Below are 20,693 nucleotides of genomic sequence, written 5' to 3'. Positions count from 1 at the left end.
ATGGAGTGTGCCATACCCAAACCTCACAATGCTCTCATCTTGGAACTTGTGGATCCAGAAAAGAAAATGTTATATGGAATATTAAGTTTAAAATATTGACTATGTTTTAAGGCTAGAATTTTGAAAAGGTCCAATGGGAGCCTTCTATCAAAAACTGATTGGTTTGATGCTGTAGAGGTATGCAGTTCCGCTGTAACTAGTCTGACAGAATATGAAGTCATGAAGTCTTACTTTTTGGGGTATTGAGCAATTAACGTAGCATACAGATGGCTTAATACCTGTTTTGCTAATTTTCACTCTTCTCTCAAAAAAGTTGATAGCAGAAGATCTGGACAGTCCTTCCAATGGACAGATTCATTTTTCCATAGTGAATGGGGATCAAGACAATGAATTTTCAGTTGATCCTGTTTTGGGACTTGTGAAGGTTAAAAAGAAATTGGATCGAGAAAGGGTAAGACATGTGGGACTTCTTAACTTACAATGACTTACAGACGTGTATTGATTTCAACTCTGCTGCTGGCTTGTTTTGAAGAAGCTTCTTTTATACTCTGCAGTGATCAGCCTAAGATGATCCAACAGGTCTTTCTAATGTCATTCCACTTCTCACCCAAACCCTATCCCCAACCTTATCTACAAGCCAACTGCTCTGCTAGTGTTCCCATCCTGAACTAACGCAGCCGTCGGGGGAAAAAAGCAACCCTGGATTTCTCCTGTGGTGCCACCGGCAGCTGTTGCTGTATTAATGAGCTGCCTCCGCTCTCCTGCGCGTGCAAGCACACACGTGCGGCGGAGTGTGCAACGGCGTGATTACAGCACGCTCCAGATTGTGGCCCCAAGCACTGAGCTGAGACCTCAGCCATTAATTAGCTCTCTGCAAAACACGTCACTGGGGAGGTGATGTTACGAAGTGGCCAGGCTGTACCAAAAGTGAGAGAGTGCTTCATTAAACGGATTCTGCTGCTTTGTTTGCTCACTAGATTATTCATTCAGGGTAATTTATCACCATTTTGCCATAGCTAGCAATTAGCAGCTTTGGGGAAAAAACAAACACATACAGTTTTCCATGCTACTAGCAGGGCAGGAGAGTGCTACACGACTTCAAAAGTCTCGCAACACGTGAAGAAATCCATGCCTTCTGCCTCTGAGCAATGCAGCCGCAGAACTGGGGAGGCTGATCGGTGTCCTCAGAATATGGGCTCAGCTGAAAAAGCTCTCTCCTGGGAGCAGGGCTACTGCTTAAAACAGTGGCAAATACCCTTTCTGTATTATCACAAAAGGCAGGACTAAATTGTCGGTGTTTGGTGGCAGAATGACTTTACCGCAGACTGCCGAGGACAATGGCTCTGCATGTTACAAATTTGCTGTAATATATTTCTGCTGTAATATATTTAAATGGCACAAGCTTAATTTCTTAATTTGATTTTATTTAGTTTCTGAAGTGTACTCATGTACATCTGCATTCAGACACACACATTCACCCTCGCTGGCATGTGCATGTTTCATGCCAGCTCTGTTAGATCTGCATTTTCCAAAGTTTCCCTCGGTTAAAATAAGCTGTGATATTGTCTTTTTCCTTGCTTCCTTGGCACATTTCCTAGACGCAGGTGTTTCTGACCCCCTTCAGGGAGGATGATACATGATGCCCCATCTGCTGTAGATCCCTAAAGGCAGGGCTACCTCCCAGGTTTCAGTGATTTAAGGAAACTCATTTCCAGAGCTATAATCACATAGAAACCATGACTTCTGCCATTTATTATTCTGGGATACATGGAAATGAAAGCAAACATGCACAAAATTTGGGAAGGACCCCACAAAACTGTCAATCTTGACTTTAGCTAGCAGTAGAAATTACAGCTCGAAAGGGAAAAAAAAAAAATTCTCTGCCTCAGTTTCTTGACTTCCCATAGTTCAGAATTCCTCCTCCCTCCTCTGCCACTACACCCCCACAAAATTACAGTCTTTCTCCTCCATACAACGCCTCCAAAAACCTGTTACTTTTTTTCTTTAGCGTGGTCCCGCATCACAGAAGGGCCCCCTTGTTTCATACGCTTAGCCTGTGCTCCTCCTGCCTACCCAAATGGCTTTTATTTTTGAAATGGCTTTGGATTTCCTCTCACCCCCAAAAAGCACCTTTAACATTACATCATTTCCTTCTGCAGGGGTGTGTTTTTCCCCTTTCCAGCCCCGCACCGAGAGCCTGGAGCAGGGTGTTTTTATTCTGGCATGCACTTTGCCCTTTCCTCGCTCCCCCGTAGAAGGATTCACGGGCAGACGTGTCAGCAGCTCTCCCTGGGAAACATGGAGCCATGTACAGTGAAAAGCAGTCGTAAGACGTAAGGAGGCTGACATAAGGATGCAGTTCATAAAGCCAAACTGCCATCCATAAGCTGTGCGTAGACAGAGCTCTTGCAAATTGTCACATACGCTCACACCTCAGGCACGGGCACAGGCGTGCGTAGAGGGCCCATGGGTGATGCACTGAACTGCCCACGCCACGCTGAGTAGCGCGTGGCTGTTGCAAACAAGTGCGCTAAAAAAAACCTTATCTCCTACTGAATGGTGGATAATACCGTGTTGCTACAGAGACTGTGTTGTCCCTAGTAGTCCCAAATGTTTTCCATTGTGTCTAAGCCAACAGTCTGTGAGCTTTTTCTTCGTTCTCTGTCACCATTGTTAGAAACACTGTGTGTCAAACTGAGGTTGGCTTTAGTAAATAATTTAAATAATATCCTGGAAACCAACCATAAGATAAATAAAATCAGGTCAGATATCCCAGCTGACACCTAGGAGAGATGAAAATGTTAGCTACAGTAGTGATGGCTGAGTTTGGATAGTCCATTTATTTTTTGTCTGCCCCGTTGTTTCAGGAATGCATCATCTGATACAGTTACTTTAATACAGTGAAGCTATTATGTTTATTGATAGCTTTATAAAGCAGAAGTTGGGACACAGTGTGGCAATAAACAGGGTAATGCTATACTAAGGGCAGGGAAGGTAATGAAGCCAAACAGCTTTCCTTAGAATATGCTAGGTAGTACACTGGGTGTAAAGAACATGAGTTCAAATTTAGGACTGCTTTCATGATGATTTAATGTTTTCACCTTTTTGCAGATATCTGGTTATTCATTAGTTATCCAGGCAAGAGACAGCGGCACCCCTCCTTTGTCTTCATCTGTGACAGTCAACGTGGACATTTCCGACGTAAACGATAATAGCCCTGTATTTACTCCAGCTAACTATACAGCTGTAATTCAAGTAAGTTTATGCTCCACATCCAAAACTTCTCTTACTTTTAAAACACAAAAGCATTTGGTTTCAGTTAAGTAGCTTTTGATGACTTATCTGCAAAAGATATATCAAGTGATCTTATTTAAAGGAAAGTATAAACATGTCTGTCTTAACTCTTTGGTAAGTTTCTGTTTGGTGAGGCTCTCTAACCTCAGCATCTGCCACACATTTTACCGTTCACGCCCGTTGCCCCAGAAATTGTACTCTGGCCTCAAAGAGTCTGAGCTGGGATGATTTCACACTTCTTTGCACCGTGCTCAGAGTGCAAGTCTGAGTTATTCAGTCCTGATCAGACACAGCATCAGGCAGAGCTCTTCGGTCCCTGGAGTCGTGGTGGGTGCCTCCACCTCTGCTACCGGTCCATCAGGTGTAAGCGGTGCCAAATAAACACTACTTGTGAAATGCTGTCTTGGGCAAAGAACATTCAATCGAATATTTTTGATAGAGATATGTGGTGTTTTATGATTGTGGTATGTATAATTTTAATCCTTTTCTTTATACATTGTGTATATGTGTAAAGGAAAATAAACCAGTGGGCACAAGCATTTTGCAGCTGGTAGTGACAGACAAAGACTCTTTTCACAATGGCCCCCCTTTTACCTTCACCATCCTCACTGGCAATGAAGAGGAGGAGTTTACGCTGGACCCTCACGGAGTCTTGAGATCTGCAGTCATCTTCAAGCACATGGTTGCGACCGAGTATGTGCTCTGCGTGCAGGTATGGCTTGATTTTTGCATCTACACAGAAACAAAAACCTTCATAGTGATAGGTCATCTGTACATTACCTGTATGGCTTGGTTTTAATTGACTCTATTCCGTGAGTAAATACCATGTATTCCAATTTACAAGTGCACAATATGGTGTATTTCCTTTGATGTTCTTCAACCTAATTTCATATAAATATAAATAGGTAGCCAGCCACCTTTCCAAATTCCTCTGCATGAAATGGATTTTCTGAGCAGCAGACATTATGATTTAAGATTTTCATCTTTTTTTTTTCTGTAGCTAAGCAAGGAAAATAAGCAAAAATGCATTATGTACATATAAATACACCACAGAACAAGTGACAGCAAAATATTGTTCTAGGAAGGAAAATCACTTCTGCTTTTAAGTCATAAATTTAATCATAAACTTTTGGAAGCTTACCAAGAATTCATGAAATCATATTTCCAAGGTCAACTTAGCTTTTAAAGAATGTGAAAATAAGACATGCAATAGAAGTCCAGCTCACATTTAGCTTTAGAGTCATTGTTAAGGAACAGTGTAAGCAGGGTAATTTTTATTACAAAATACTGTAAATCCAAAAGTAATTTGTCCACATTTCTCGGGCCTGACAGAGAAAATGTAGTGGGATACAGTAAATATGCAAGTCTAGGGAATGAACTGCACCTCTTCATTGAAATGGGACATGGTCCTCTAATCTGAGTTTGAAATGCAGGCTTCCTCCACTTGCTTTACCCAGGTTGATTTCTCTAAATACAGCCTGTCTGCTCCTTTGCAGGCACACTTAATGCTGTTTGTAACAGTAGCATCTTCAGTTACTTGCATTTCAAAAAATATAAGCCCTGATGCTAATAGAGAGTTCAAATCAAATCAAATTAAATGATGAGTTTGTCATTTAATATTCCTGCAACCCATTTTTCAAGCCTTGTAGGAAAATAAAAAAACACTTACCTTTCATTCTTACCATACCTTCATTCTAAAATGTCCTGCTTTCAGGGCGATTTGCTAGACGAATTTCCAGTATAGCCAAAATTGGGCATTAGAATTAAATTTAAGCAGCATCCTCAAGCTATATAGATCCAAATATCTCGTGTAAATTAAATATTAGACACACTACAATGACATGCACCAACATGTTCAGAAAACCACGATGTTGGATTGTGGAGGCCTCATTCCTCCAAGTATTACTTCAGGGATTTCTGCAGTGAAAACAAATTTTATAGTTTCCTGTTGTGTATAGACCATAGAAATGTTTCTTTCCATTCATATGTGCCAGAGTGCTGCTTTCTTCTTTCCACCATCAGTTTCCTCCTTGTGTGTTACATTTATTAAAAAGTAATGTTACAGTTGAAAGTGGAATGGGATGTAATCTCTGTGCATGTACATGTCTATATGTATACATGTCTAGAAAAGGATCTTTTCTTAAATACTCAGCCCTTTTAGGAGTGAGGGTGAATGATTTCTAGAGTGTCTTAGAGTTACCAGTCCTTTCCTAGTAATGTCCATATTACTATTGCCATCCTGTCTTTTTTTTGTCTTCAGCTTGCAAATTTTCCTCCCCATGTCCAAGTACAAGTATCTTTGAATGTGTTCTACATCTCTGCCCAGTGGTATTTTAGTCTTCTGTTTTTCTCTGGAGCAAATAAATGTGTGGAGTGCTATATCTTAATAGTGACTTCAAGGAAACATTTTTCTTAGTGCAGGAAAGGACATTGATTCAAGTTTGCACACCTTTCTGTCAAGATGGTCTTGGGTTTTTTGTGATACTTGCTCTTTTACTCTCGATAAAAAAGTGCAAATGATGCTATCATACGTGCTCTGGGTCATACAATCATCTGTCCAAGTGCAGTGCTGCTCTCATATTTTATTGTTACTAACAGCTCAAGCACCCTATTTCATTTTTGGAGTGTGATAAATTTTATTTATTATTTCGAGCATGTTTCTTGCCTGCTTCAGGTAAAGCAATACAGAGTGCTATAGAAAAACTCTGGACTCCCTCATATTCAAACAAACTAAGCAGGGTCTGAAACACTTTGGAGTACACCAAGCAATCCAGAAACTGAATCGGTATTTCACTGGGATTCAGTCTTTTTTCCAGGGTAGGAGTGAGCCCAAACTCCATTTGGTGCAGAATATACCACATTCAAGTGGCTCTGTTGTGAAGAGGACAAATGATAGCTGTGGGATCCTGGGAACATTTCAGTTTGAGTAATGAGACATTCTGCTGACACATTTCTCTCTGCAATCCACTTAGATGAGATGTCTGTGCTTCCCTAAAGAGTTTGTAAGTTCCAGTGCTAGAAATGGCTGAGATGTTTCTTTACATATGTATTTCACAAATGTGTTTGGGAAGTTCTTTTGAGAGGTGTTCAGAATTACTGATGCTGTGAAAATATATACAGCAAGAAGTTATGGTTGTTGGCTGTGTTATATGTGTGTTTTATTTTGGTTCTCATTTTTTATTTTTTTCTACATTACATTAGGCAAAGGACTCTGGGAAGCCTCAGCAGGTTTCCCACACCTACGTTCAGGTGAGGGTTATTGAAGAGAGCATTCACAAGCCAACTGCCATTCCACTGGAGATTTTCATTGTCACCATGGAAGATGATTTTCCTGGAGGAGTCATTGGAAAAATTCATGCCACAGATCAGGATGTGTACGATGTCCTCACGTATACGCTGAAATCAGAGCAGAAAAGCTTGTTCAAGGTCAACAGCCATGATGGGAAGATCATTGCCCTTGGAGGGCTTGATAACGGCAAGTATGTCCTGAATGTCTCTGTCAGTGACGGCCGGTTCCAGGTACCCATCGATGTTGTGGTCCACGTTGAGCAATTGCTACAAGAAATGCTGCAGAACACAGTCACCATCCGTTTTGAGAACGTTTCCCCAGAAGACTTTGTGGGTCTTCACATGCACGGGTTCAGGCGTACCTTGCGAAACGCAGTGCTCTCCCAAAAACAAGACAGCCTGCACATCATCAGCGTTCAGCCGGTGGCAGGCAGCAGTCAGCTTGACATGCTGTTTGCAGTTCAAATGCACAATGGTGGTTTCTATAAGCCTGCCTATTTGATTCAGAAGCTTACCAATGCAAGGAGACACTTGGAAAATGTGATTCGTATTTCTGCTATCTTGGAGAAGAATTGCTCTGGACTGGATTGTCAGGAACAACACTGTGAGCAAAGTCTGTCTATTGATTCACATTCCCTGATGACCTATAGCACAGCACGCATTAGTTTTGTGTGCCCCCGCTTTTACAGGAATGTGCGCTGCATGTGCAATGGTGAGTACTGCTCCCTCTTCCCCCCCCATCTTTACACATCATGCGGTAGGATCAGTTTTATTCCTCTGATGCAGATTAGAAGGGACATTTCAATTCAGTCCATTAAAGCACGACTGGCTGATGTATTGTGGAAATTGATTTCTCAGGCTCAGAAAGAATTGTTCGTGTTTACTGATATAAATGGAAGTTGATGAACTTTGGCCTTTTACGACTCCGTAATCAGAGACACCTACCAACTTCCAGGAGAGGGGAAGGAAGGGGAGGGGAAGAGAGAGGGGAGGGAGGGATTTGGTTTCTCACCCCCTTGGTGCCACCGCTGGAATAAACCTGGCGTGTGTCTGTAGCAGAACAGCCTGGTCTGCAGCGATGCACCAGCAATCTCCAAGGCAAAGGACCCCTGACCTAAGCAGTGCAGGTCGAAAGGCCTTTTCCAGTCCCTTTTGTGCAGAGAGACATGGAAACCAATGAAGTATTTTATTAAGTAACTGCAAGCAAGCACTATTCCTGACCTTTAATGCTACAGTGGGTGATGGGGTGAGTTTCAGGCTGCTCCCCATTTTGGCAGAGATTTCACATAGGCATGTATGACAGACTCAAGAGCCAATCTTCCTTGTGATTCATCACTTGAAGTATAAAACCTCAGGCAGTTATAATAATAGTTCTGTTTCTTTTGTTTGCCAGGCTATTTGCTCCTCATTCCACTTCATTTAAGAGCAGAGAAAAAAGCTGCTGTAAAATCAATACATCTAAGTCTCCCTCATCTTAAGCACACATGCACACGTACACACACACAAAGCAGTACAAGAATTCAGCAGCCATTTCTCTCAGTAACCAACCTTTGTTTCTGCAGCAGTCAGCAGGACTTCATGTTTTAGCATCAGCTTCAGTGGGGATGACAATAGGCATAAATCGCATAAAACTTAACCAGAAATCATTGTCTCCTGCAGCACGTGAATAATAATGCCATGGAAGTTCAGTTCTCTAAAAATATCAGAATTCTGTATCTGAGGCATTTTCATGTACATTGAAGAGCAGACTATCTGGTCAATATTCAAGTAATAGCAGTATGAGTTTCAAACAGATGTAGCTATTATAACAATAGTCAGCATTCTGTTACACATGAAAGGCTCTGAAATAAAGGAATTTCACAGGTTTAAAGGGACAATGCTGCAATATCTTCCAGACGAGCCCAGGACCCACTGCAGGAGCACTGTGCAAAGCACTTTTATATTCTCTAAGTCATAGCTTTGTCTCATTTTTGTACCAAGAAATCACAAATCCTCATCTCCATGGGGATAGCAATAGTCTTCACTGTCAGAAAATGGTTTTCTGGCAGCCAAAATTTTCACTGTTTATAATTTCATTTCACTACTTACTAAAGTCAATAATAATGTATTATTCTCTTCAGATACTAATAGCAAGTGGATCTGCTTCATAATCCCTTATCTTAGCTCCAAAAAAAGGATTTTGCGATGCAGTACAGTTCGGATCCAGCAGCCCTCTCCCTTTTTCTCCCTGCACAGCAAGGTTGCACTGGAAGCACAAAAATCCAGCTGGGACAGCGATTTCCAAATTTTTCTGTCATGTACCCGTCAATCCCCAAAATTGCGGTTCTGCTGACCGTCGGTGGTCCCTAGCCTCTGGACCATCTATCATGGAAGACTTGCAACAGGCAGCCTGTCCTGGTCTGCTGGAAAGCCAGAAGGGTTCCCGCAGCTCCCGTTCAAGCCGCTATATCCCGATTTCCCACGGGTGATCTACAAGACTTGGGGTGGGGTTGTGCATGGCCAGTCCACCATCCAGCCTGTAACAAAAAGTGTCCAGAGCTGCTGATGTAATTATAGATACCAAAGAGATGAAAGCCTTGGTGCCTCTTACTTACTTGCACAGAGATGAGAGATCTTGGTGGGAAGTAAAAAAATCCATGCTTTGCCCTTCTCCACATTAGTTTACGCTTCAGCCTCTTCTACAGTTTTTAATTAAAGGAGCCACAAGAAATGTCTTGGTATTTAGGTAAATAGACACACACTGTGCTTTATCACCTAGGAGGTAACGCAGACTTCTGAGGGTATATTAATTAGAGAATGTATCTATAGTTCTGCTTTCATGAAGGCTAAAGACTAGGCCCAATAAAAGAGTTAGAAAAGTGCAATTACTTCTTTGATCAGTAGTTCTTGTACCTGCACATCAATGCAGCAAGTCAGGAAAAAGAGCACAAAATACTAGAATAAATTTCTTTTGGCTTGTTTAACAAGACAGCATTAGCAAGATATTGTCAGTATAATAAAAGTATTATACTTCTTTTGTTACTAGGATGGTTTCATGATCCAGTCCAGTAAATATTAATGGCTTGAATTATGACAAAGCCATTAAAATACTGCATATGTTTCCAGAGATCTGATTCAATTATGACCCAGAAAGCCTGAGTTTGAACTAATTCACTCATTCTTGAAATATGTATCATACTTGGAGTGTTTTTCCCACTGGCAGATGTCACAGATATGCACAATTTATGCATGCCAGCTGTGCATAACTTACCTAGATTACCTTTGTGAGCAAACTGTTAGAGTTCCCGAACACGAAAATGCAGGGAGACTGTAAAGCAGGCAGTGGGTGAGCTTCAGAGCTTCAGCAGCTCAGCTCTGGAAGGGTAAGTTGAAAAGTTCAGGTGCGTCAGTCTAAGCCTTTAAAATCAATGAAATTTAACTAAAGAGTTTCCCAATAACAGACGGTCTCCTTAGATTTCCGACTCATCTGCTTGTGTTTGCATGAAAAATATTGTAACAAACTGGGGTTTGTTTCAGTGTGGCTATAGGGGCTATGCAATGGCCAGTCCTCCATCACATGACGTGAGGTATGCAAACATCTGTCAGTGCTTGTGGGAAATGAAGATAGGAGGACCAGAATAAATATATTTGTGTAAAATAGTTCTCGTGACATTCTCATTTTTCAGAAGCAAAGATCTGTTCTGTATTTTTTTTTTCGTTATGCAAAGTAATTCTTTTGTGTTGAGGCAAAGATGCAGGGAAGAAGCAAGTTTTGTTGGGACTACTTTGCTATAGAGTTGTTCTGCATTATAATCTTACAAAAGTGAGGTTTCATTAATATGTTTATGGGAGAGGGCTGGATTGAAGTCATCTTGACAAATGTGGGTATATATCTACCTCTGAGCTGGTCACTCCAGGACCCATTTGCAGACAGTGGAAAGAATGAGGTATTTTTAATGATGTGATACATCTATCCTTAGATGTCTAAAATCAGTCAGATGAATCATGCCCTAAAGTTAGATGAGATGAATTCCATTTCAAGTCTTTAATATGGTTCTGGCTTAATAGTTTGAAAGAATTTTTCTAATAGACCTAGAAATGTTCAGCAAAAGTGCAGACACATCCACATTATTTAATCAAGTGAATATCAGTCTTGGACCACTTTCTCGTGAAACCAGGCAATTCAGACTTTATGGAACCACTTCTAGCATTTTGTAAATGTTCTGGCAAAAGGAGATCATAGGCTATGACGCATTATAAGATCTGCTATTAATACAGGACCTAATCTTGAAAGGTGGTCTGTGTTGTCAGCTCCACAGAACATCTCTTTAATTTAAGAGTTCTGAATGTTTTGCAGGATTAGGCATTGGCAACCCCATTCCTATGTGTACAACACCACTTTTCCCATTTTCAGGAAGCACACACATAGCAATGAGCCCTGAGTTGTCCTGGCAAGATAGCCAGGAAGACTGAAGAAGAAGGTGTCCTGCCTGTGCTTGGGAACAAAGAACTGCAGAAAATTTGATAGATTCGATCTGGCTGTAGTCCTTTTAACATTGCACTTGTGTAAGAAGAGATGTTTCTCCCTGCGAATATCCCCCATTTTAAGGCCCACGCTGAAAATGCACAATCTCATATAAAATGTGGCAAAGCTAAATCATAGAACCATAGAATCATCGAGTCCAACCATAAACCTAACATTGCCAAGTCCACCACTAAACCATGTCAGTAAGTGCCACATCTACGCATCTGAAGCATAAAGTGGGGGCATGACTAGAATCAGGGCGAGTGGGAATTGCTATCTATCACTTAGGGCCTCTTAAGGGAAGATGTGATCAAGGAGTGGATGGAAGAGGTCAGGTGTCTCAGACGTTCCAAAACTGGGGGAAAATCTGATTCACTAGGACATGCAGTGTGACACACATTTTTCCAGAGCCATTTGAGCTATCTGAAACCCATGGCTGACTTGTGCAGAACCAAGTTTGTGGTATCTGCACTTATATGTATACAATAATCTTTGCTTATAATACCTGGCCACCATGCTCGAAAAATAAAAACGAATGCAGCTCATGAGTGGGCTGTCTTCCCTCCCCACTAAGCTAATTATTCAACTGTTTCAAAGGTAACAGTTTGGAGCTTTGCTTTATTTGCTTTCTTGGACTTTGACTTTCAAGGAGTCACGTCTCAAGCTTTTTTTTGCAAGTGAGAGAATTTTTTTTTTTTATATATTCATACAGATTCAGGAGAGTGGGCTTACAGAAATACACCAAATATCTCAAAGCTCAAGTTAAAATTGTTGAAGCACTCAATTTTCAAAACCTATTTATATTCCTGCAAGTGATTCTTCTTCGGATGGACAAGAATTAAATAAATGTCTCAGTTTGCAATGGAAGAGTGTTTTCTTCCTCAGTAATGGTAATACTTTTACCTTTTTTTAGAGTATTAAACTGAAGATGATCTGTCAAAGTCAAGTTGGGTCTATTCCACCTTTTCCTGCCATGCACTAGTTGATGCTAGCTCATGTATCTCTGTGATACCTTGTAGAGAACAACTTTATTAATAGTAATGTGAGTTTCAAGGGAATGCCATGGATTGTCTGGACTTGCGTACAGAAAAAAAAAAGGTCAATTCAAATCCATATTTCTTGAATCTCTTACCGGATGGTAAATAGACTGTTCTTTGGAGTGGAAATGCAACATTAGAATAATTCTGTTTAAACTCAGGCTGTAAATCTTTGATGTGGACAACATAACCTTGAATGATTTCACAATTTTGCTCTGCATAGTTGTGAAATCAGCCTGAAAATGCGTGTTAGCTAGGGCAGTGCGATAATGCAGTTTTGTAGCTTACGTACTTATAACCATACAGACAGGCATAAAACATTTCTTCTCCCAAGTCTGAATATTTTAAAACTTTTGTGAGAGATATGAAGTCCTGCTGCAGCAGGATGAATAAAAAGTTGATTTGCTTGTAGTTTACCAGAACTGTTCTTGGCCTGCCAGGATAAGCAGTTCTTTAGTGTATCTCCACAGCTGCACTAAATATGTTAGATCCTTTCATATATTTTTTTGGCTGTGGAAGGATGAGTCTGAAGTACAAATCGGAGCTTGAATCAGCTAAAAAAACTGGCAGAGATGGATAACGAAATAAGCTATTGTTTTATTGCTTCATGTCAAAGATGCAGTCATAGGTTAGGGGTTGTGAAAATTTGCAGAGCCAGATTTGGAAATCTCGGTGTCCCTTTCTGCTGCACACTGACGAGCTGTGGGGCTTTTGTCCAAATGACCTGTCTGTCAGCTACACAGAGGCTCACTTGAATTACAGCCTCACAAAGGGCTGAAGTGTGTTCAGAGAAGAGATATATTCTACGTACAGCAGAATGCTGTGTATTTGTCACATAAGAATGAGTTAAAATAGCTGAAAGAACCAAGTAGAAGATAACATGGCAGCCTATAGGGTATTTAACCACCTGTTATAATTTCAGAAATAATTGTTACTTGCCATGGAATTCCAAAGACTGAGGGGTTTTTTTCCTAAAAATAAAGCTATGGAAAACATCATATTCTCTGTTAAATTCTGCAGACCATCGATTTAAATAGAATACAGTTCTGCAGTGCAGAAACCTATTAAATAACATTTGTTTCTTGATCCTATAAGACTTAAAGTATGACTGTATATTGCAGCTGTTAGCCCTGTTAATGTTACCTACTAAATTGATTAATAAAGATTACCATGCATCATTTTCTAACAGTGCTACAGGCAGTACTGTAAATCGTTTACTGCATAGACCTCTCAAACAAATGTTTGACAAAGGAGGGGAGGATGTTAAAGATTAAATTGACTGTGCTGTACATCAAGCAAGACATTTACAGCCATTGCCATATTTGTAGTCAGCCCATGTCCACTTTGAAACCTACAGCAGTAATTTTTCTTTTTCCAGAAAATACTTACAGTGCCGGGTGATTTCAGCTGTGAGCCCTTCTTGGCTTGTACTAAAGTGTGAGAGCAATAAGATTCTTCCTTTCATGACTTTCAGAGATACACTCTGACAGGTTGATTTCTTCCTTTATAAATTGTAAATAAAATACATATGCTCAAAAAATAGTTTTTGGATATGATAAAGGTCCTGCAATAAACAAGAACTGGCAATATTCAGAAAGTGATGGGTAGGAAGGTGCTGACTTTTTATTGCTAAAATCATTACCTGCATGTATTAAGTAAATGAATTTGATAAGCAAAACAAGAGATGCCTGTCCATTCCCAGCAACTGGCTCTCCCTCTGTTCAAGCTCTGGCTGCAAATCAACCGAAGCAAGAGCAGGAGTGCCTTTTTTCTTGCACTTAAGGGCTACTTTCATAGCAGCTGCACACATATGTCCAAAGGTAGAAGCTGACCCTGCATCTACAAAGTTCCTTATTGCAACCAAGAAAAGGCTAACTGTTGTGGAAGTCATATATTCATGAGAATTCATATATTAAGCAGCAGTAGTTATATCATGTTTTGCTTTATTGTAGACAGTGTTTGCAAATCTTTTAAGATTAGGGCAATCAAAACAGATTTATTTAGATACTTTTAGAACTTACATAGAAGTTTTAGCCAAACCCCATGGAATACGAGAAGTTGCTTTGACATTGACAGGCTTTAAAGTAAGCCCTTGACATGCTCAGCTTGATAGATGTTAAGAATTCAGGAAGTTTTGAAGAACCTTAATGTAATTGTGTTGCGTAAGTATTTTAAGCAAATTTAAAACTCAGTATTCATCTGTCCTTTCAGATTACTTCGCTTATGAAGTTTGTAGAAGTTCTGAGTTCACCTATTCTTAGGCAAGATTAGATTCCATATAATGATAGGTCTAATAAAAGATCTTTAGGAAAGAGTTGACACTAGCATTCAAAAGAACTTTATTCAAATTATGCTCTTCCCTAAATACAAAAGCACATGGATGTTTTGCCCAATTTATAATTATAAATTGCAACTGGCTATTAAGCTGCTTCTTTCTTCAATTAGGTAATGTCAAGAAATACAGTCAACTTATTTTTGATTTTCAAAATTTCTTCACTTTGAGTTCTTAGTGTCCAGAGCAAGTAATCCACTTTTTCCTTTTTTCTTCTTTTTCCCTGGACATCTGGAGTTCCAGATCAAACAGGACTTCTGTAGTCACAACCAGAAGAAAGGCGGATAGGTTTTGTCAGCCTGGGCAATGTGCACGATAGGGTGTGAGATCTCAGAAATCTCAGGAGGAACATGGGGACAGAGCAAGTTTGCCTATGCTGTATGATCAGGTTGGCAGTGTGTCCTGTGAGTATGAGGATGAAAAGTCCAGCTGTAACTCTGTAGCCCAGAAATGGCTTTTTCTTATTTTGTCTCCTGGGGAACTCTGCCTCCTTAAATTTGCTTCTCATGGGTGTGCTGGGGCAAAAGGAGTGCATAGCTTCAAGTCATTTGTTTTCTCATATCTCTAAATCCCCTGTGCAGGAGGCTTTGTGAGAAAACGAATGGCCTGAGAGTCACAACACGAATTGTAAGCCAGTTACTGCTCATAATAGTTGTTTTTTATAATATGTTGCCGTGGAGTTTAGGGTGGCCTTTGAAGAAGAACCATAATGGTTTTGCTGTGTATTTGTCCAAAGGACGTTTCTTCCGTGAAGGTGTTGGGGGTTTTTTGTTACTATTATTAAGCCATTCTTTGCTTATACTGAAGTGTGAGATCAATAATTGTCTTTCATTACTCTCATATTGCTGAAGATCATGCTTTACACTGTGTATCCCTGACGGTATTTTAACTTACTGCAGGAGGACTCTGCCCAGGGTCTAACGACCCCTGCCTGGAGAAGCCGTGCCCAGGGGACATGCAGTGTGTGGGCTATGAAGCTAACCGGAGACCATTCATCTGCCAGTGCCCACCGGGAAAGCTTGGCGAATGCTCAGGTGCATGTCACAGCGGTAAAGGCGGTTTGGCGCTGCCATTCTCATTCTGTGGTGGAGGTGCCACTGAAGTCAACAGAAAACATGCTGCTTAACCCATCTCAACACTGGCACTTGGCTTATCTGTTTATAAGCCCTGTAAAATATTTGGCTATGGGGCTGTATGAAGACCATGATCCAGTTTACATTGGGAAATTCCTACTGACTTGATTGAATCCCAGATCAGTAAAACAGGCTGCTGAGAAAACAAGACTGTTACGCCAGATGTTTTTCTGCCATGGGCAAAGCTCTGTAATTAACTCCTGCGCTCACGCTATAGATTACCAAAATTCCAGTGTTTAATGAAAACACCGCACCACCCCAAGAAGAAAGTTTCAGGACATTTTTTAGTTCTCTGCAGCTGTGTTGTTCCCTGGGATACGAAGAGCCAGGCAGAAAGACAGTGAAGTGGAGCTTTCTGTTGACTTCAGTGAATCTAGGGCTGCATGACAGAGGACATGTGCTATTTCCCTGATGAAAACAGCAGATACTGAGTTGTATCACTGTGGTCTTGGGCAGTGGTTGCAGAGAACTCATTGCAAGGGTTTGGCTGGCATCTGCCCACAGCTAACTTTATACCCATGACTCAACTGCCTGATGCACAGGCATGGTCATCTCTGACTCCCTCTGTTATCAGTGAGGCGACATAGGTGCCAAGGGGGTGTATAACCTTAAAAATGCGGCATACTTGCAGAAACCTCTCTTTTTTATAAATGTGGAGAAATAGAACGTTCCTCCATTCCCTGAAAAATAATTTTTAAAAAAATACAATATGTTTTTGTAGGAGGTGCCAGCTTTTTTTCCCATCAAAGTTAGGTTTTATTTATTTATTCCAAGACGTTCTCATTAGCTCTATAAATTCTTTAATTAACTTGACAGTTGAGGGATTATTTTATGTGTCACTAAAAGAACATGTGTCTTTTCAAAATGGTTATTTCAGGCCACACTTCCCTTAGCTTTGCTGGGAATAGCTACATTAAATACCGAGTTTCTGAAAATAGCAAGAAAGAGGAATTCAAGTTGGCTCTCCGTCTGCGAACCCTGCAAAGCAATGGGATTATAATGTACACCAGAGCAAATCCCTGTATAATTCTGAAGGTAATTAAAATCACTTATCTTTTACGCAGTTGTTTTTCTTGATTATATGTTTTCTGTTGGCTCTTGATTTAGGGAATGATGTTCTCATTTCAGCTGGAGATTGAGAAGATCAAATCAATTTGATTTTTGATCAGCTGGAGTCTGATCTATTTCATGTTAACAGGGAAAAACAGCAATTTCAACAATGGCAGCAACAGCAACAATCAAAAAAGCAGCTTATTAGTGGTACTTTACTTGGAAAATGCTCCGCTGGGTGCTGTTCATTATAAGAACATTATGTGTGCCTGCATGCAGGAGTCAGTCTGCATGAGATGTAAGATTTGTCCATTTAGATGACCATATAGTCAAAACAATGCATGCCAAAATAGCTTTTCTTCCCCTGTGTCCGTGCCTGTGGTTAGAGGATATGCCCTCACTGCTGTCAAGTTAATTCCAGAAACCAACTGCTTAGAACGTGTCTCCTACTGAATGTGAAGATTTCTGCACTCTGTGAATTAAGATTAGTTGTCAAGAGAGGCATGGGGTAGCTGGAGATTGATATCCAATCAATATTTAATTGATAAGCTCTCCATGCATTTTTGTTCTTTGTTGCTTTTCTGTGGAATGGCAAATATCTGCTGGATGGAAAGGGAGTGCTAGGCTCATCCAAGAGCCTGTATGTGTAGTGTTTCTGCTAGAGCCTCTAAGGTACAAAATGAAGACATTGACTTTTGTAACTTGGCCATGTCCTGTAATTCAGCAGTGGGAGAAATGGCACAGAGCCTTTTGTGTCTGTATTTGCAATCTTTACAGTTCTTTTGGCTGAATGCTTGGGTAATGTTAAAATCACTAGATGAGTTATTAATGGGCAACAAATAATTTTATAGTCGTTAGAATGAAATATTTCATGAGCAGAAGTACTATCTGTCATTCACTGGCGACTCAGCGCTGTTCAGATTCGAGCAAGACAATTAAGCTCTGCTTTGAGACATGTAGAAATGCACAGTTTGAACTTTTCAGTATATTTTTTTGTTCAAAAAAGCAAAACAAAACTGCAGGCTTGAAGACCCTCTTTGAAGTCTTCATCATGGTTGATCTTAGCATATATCAGTAGGGAATGTTTGCAATTTTGTAGTTTTGAAAAATGCTTTTAAAAAAACACAAATGGCCCTGGTGAAAGGTGCCACTTGAAAACAACAGGAGGTGATACGGAGACAGACTGAAATGGAGTTAGAATGGTAAGAGAATTTCTTTTGTTAGAGTTTAGTGTATAAAACTATCAGCAGATCAGGTCATGGGCAACTGAGTGGAAATCTACAGTTGAAGCTGGGAAATTTTGCTGCCAAAAGAGGAAAATTCATGCTATTACAAAAAATTAAATACGAGAGCCCCTCATTGCAGTCACCAGGGATGAGGTTTTAGTTGTGGGGTAGGAATTACGTGTTTTCAGTCACCACTTCAAACAATCACCTATTTTGCTTTGAAAGATACTGGGTGGAAAAAATAACACTTGAAGGAATAGTGACAAGAGCTGTGGCTACTATGCTCCAATCTCAGTGGCCAACTTCCAGGTCATACTCTTTTTTGCTTCCTATCTCTAAGAAAGGATTTCCAGCTCTGAACCCATCTCATGCAGTACTTAGCGGGTATGTCCTTTTCCCAGGTCTGGCCCTTGGCTTCTAGAAGCACAGGGCTTAAAGAAAAGTAGAGCATTACATTCAACATGTTTTTTGAAGAAATGGCATGACTTAAAAGATTAGGAGTTGCTAGAGTTCTGTTTGTGAAGCTCATTTAGCAGAGGAACATCAGACTAAGCTCTCACAAAAGTGCTCTAAGGCAGATGAATGGTATTATGCTCAAGGGATGTAGCCATAGCAGGTCTCTTCTGGGATGGCAGCTGCCTCATGACCTGCACTTCGAGAATCCCTAACTGAGATGCTTTCAAACAAGTTACCCTTAGACTTTCTAAGCATATGTTTTTTCATTTATAAACCAGAGGTAAGGCCTTTTAAGTTTGGGGGTTTTTTGTTTGGTTTTTTTTTTTAACCAGGTATGTATGTTGTGAGATAGGGAAGCGCTCAGAAATGAGGCCATTAAGTAGATTAATTAGAGGTCTATAAATGTGAAGTTGTTATCATTTGATCATTGCTTTCAATTAAATTAAACACGAGGAGAAGCTTTCCAAATAGAGGATAAAGGATGGGATCTTGTGCTCTTTTGAACACTCTGGCATCACTCCAGCAAAGCACTTAATCACTTGCTTAACTTCCTGTATTTGAAGGCAATTGGAACTACTCACCTTAATTTTAAGCATGTACTTAAGTGTCTGCCGGATTAGCACCAGAGGGCCCAGCAACATCACTGAGCTCCAAACAAAGGCAGAGGTGGAAGAAATTTAGACCCACCACATAGTGTGAGCCCACGGGAGAACGGGCAGAAAACACCACTGTTGGGGCATATAGTGGCATTGATTTTTTTTGAAGCAAGTCTCCCCCATTGCAGTCTATTTAAAAATTAATGCTGCAATATGGTTTTCAGTGTTTAAATGACCAGCTTAATTTTGGGAGCTCATACATTTGTGATAACTCCAGGGATGGAAATATTTCATAACCATAACATGGTGTCCTTCTTGGATGACTAATCAATTCCGTAGAGCAAACTGCTTGTCTACTACTTTGCTGAAAGCCTACCAGCTACACTGTGTTGATACAATATAATAACGGTGCTATTTATTCAGCTGTTTCAAATAAAGCAACTCATCCATCGATTTTGAGAGGTTGGCCATTTTTTTCGTTATGTGCTTTTGCTTTTAAGACAATTGGAGCAAAATGAGATGCAGGTCGATGGCCTTTTTTTCTTTCCTTTGAAAAGTTTATGTGTACCAAAAATGGTATCACCATTTCCTTTTTCCCATGTAACATCTATCAGGGAAAAGTAAGATTTCTCAATGTAAAGCATTACAAGGCCATTGCAGAAGAGAATTCAGTAACTTTTTTTTTTTTCCAAGGAATATAATGGAGATTCAGCTTGTGTTGTGAAATTTAAAGGATTAGCAATAAGTAAAGAAAAATTTTCCTGTCATGCCAGAAATACAGCTGTTAAATAGTAAAAGGCAAGCATACGTCCTTCTGTCCAGGCAGTTAATGTAAAACTTTGCCTGGTTTAGTTAAGTGTATATTACACATTTCAATGCATTACTGCTGCATGGCTTATGTTGGATAAGACTGAAGCTTGGATATGATCCCAGTTATGGCTGGAGTTGAAATGAGTAATATTTTAATTAAATATACCATTTTACACAAACGAACTTGAAATGCAATTCGGCTAACGAAATATTTCCCCAGATAGATTAGTAGGCAGCATGCTGTATCCATGGTGTGTGACTGCAGATGGACTGTGTGAGCCTAAGGTGGTCTCAAAAGAACCATTTGATCATTTTATTACCTTTGTTGTTGGTACACAAATAGGGATTTTAGCCAAACATCTTAGCCAGGCTAATATTCTAATATAATTTACCCTATGTGTTTGGCTCCATTTTGTTCACTGAATGGAACTGTTGAAATGTAACAGATTGCATCAGCTTTTGGAGCCTTCTCTGTTCTATGTGCTTCTCTACAGGTGAGAAATTTTGTGTCTGTAAGAGCATACGTGATTAAATATGCATTAACCTCACTGTCATAATAGCTATAATGAGAGATACTGTAACTAAGCCCAGAAACCTCTGAGAGGTGGAAGCTTGGTGGGAGTTGTCTTCCCAACTAGGATGAAGCAGTGTCTCTCTGCTCTGATCGTGGTGCAGAGGGTCTCTGCTGGTGTCGTAGGCTGCATTAGTGAGTGGTTGCAGAGTTTGCATCTCTCTGCTGTGAGATGGAGTAACTCAAGCTCTCTGCTGTGTTACATCGCATAGATGAAGAAAAAAGCACTGTCACACCTTCAGTCCTGAACCGAGAGTCTGATGCTGCCAGCCTTCAACCAGAGCAGTCATCCCCCTGAGGTTGTTGTCTGGATAACTGAGCCCGGACAACAGCATTGGCCATTCCTTGGATTTCCATACTACTTGCTTGGATGTACCTCAGTTAGTAAGAAGTTAA

The 20,693-nt window shown here is 40.3% G+C and overlaps 1 protein-coding gene across 1 annotated transcript in view; it reads left to right on the top strand.

Moving 5' to 3' along the window:
• FAT3 (FAT atypical cadherin 3) overlaps positions 1-20,693 on the top strand; it is a gene marked incomplete at its 5' end in the record, with an annotated part of 79,239 nt that overhangs the window by 32,023 nt on the left and 26,523 nt on the right. Inside the window, 6 exons of the mRNA XM_010294357.1 lie at positions 314-451; positions 3,112-3,255; positions 3,809-4,006; positions 6,496-7,294; positions 15,355-15,489; positions 16,466-16,623. Of these exons, the coding sequence (XP_010292659.1) occupies positions 314-451; positions 3,112-3,255; positions 3,809-4,006; positions 6,496-7,294; positions 15,355-15,489; positions 16,466-16,623 (1,572 nt within the window). The remainder of the gene's footprint in view (positions 1-313; positions 452-3,111; positions 3,256-3,808; positions 4,007-6,495; positions 7,295-15,354; positions 15,490-16,465; positions 16,624-20,693) is intronic.

The sequence above is a fragment of the Phaethon lepturus genome, unplaced genomic scaffold (assembly GCF_000687285.1).
Source record: "Phaethon lepturus isolate BGI_N335 unplaced genomic scaffold, ASM68728v1 scaffold7719, whole genome shotgun sequence".
Classification (NCBI taxonomy): domain Eukaryota; kingdom Metazoa; phylum Chordata; class Aves; order Phaethontiformes; family Phaethontidae; genus Phaethon; species Phaethon lepturus.
Note: the sequence above shows the minus strand (reverse complement) of the source record. Positions and strands in the feature narration are given on the sequence as shown.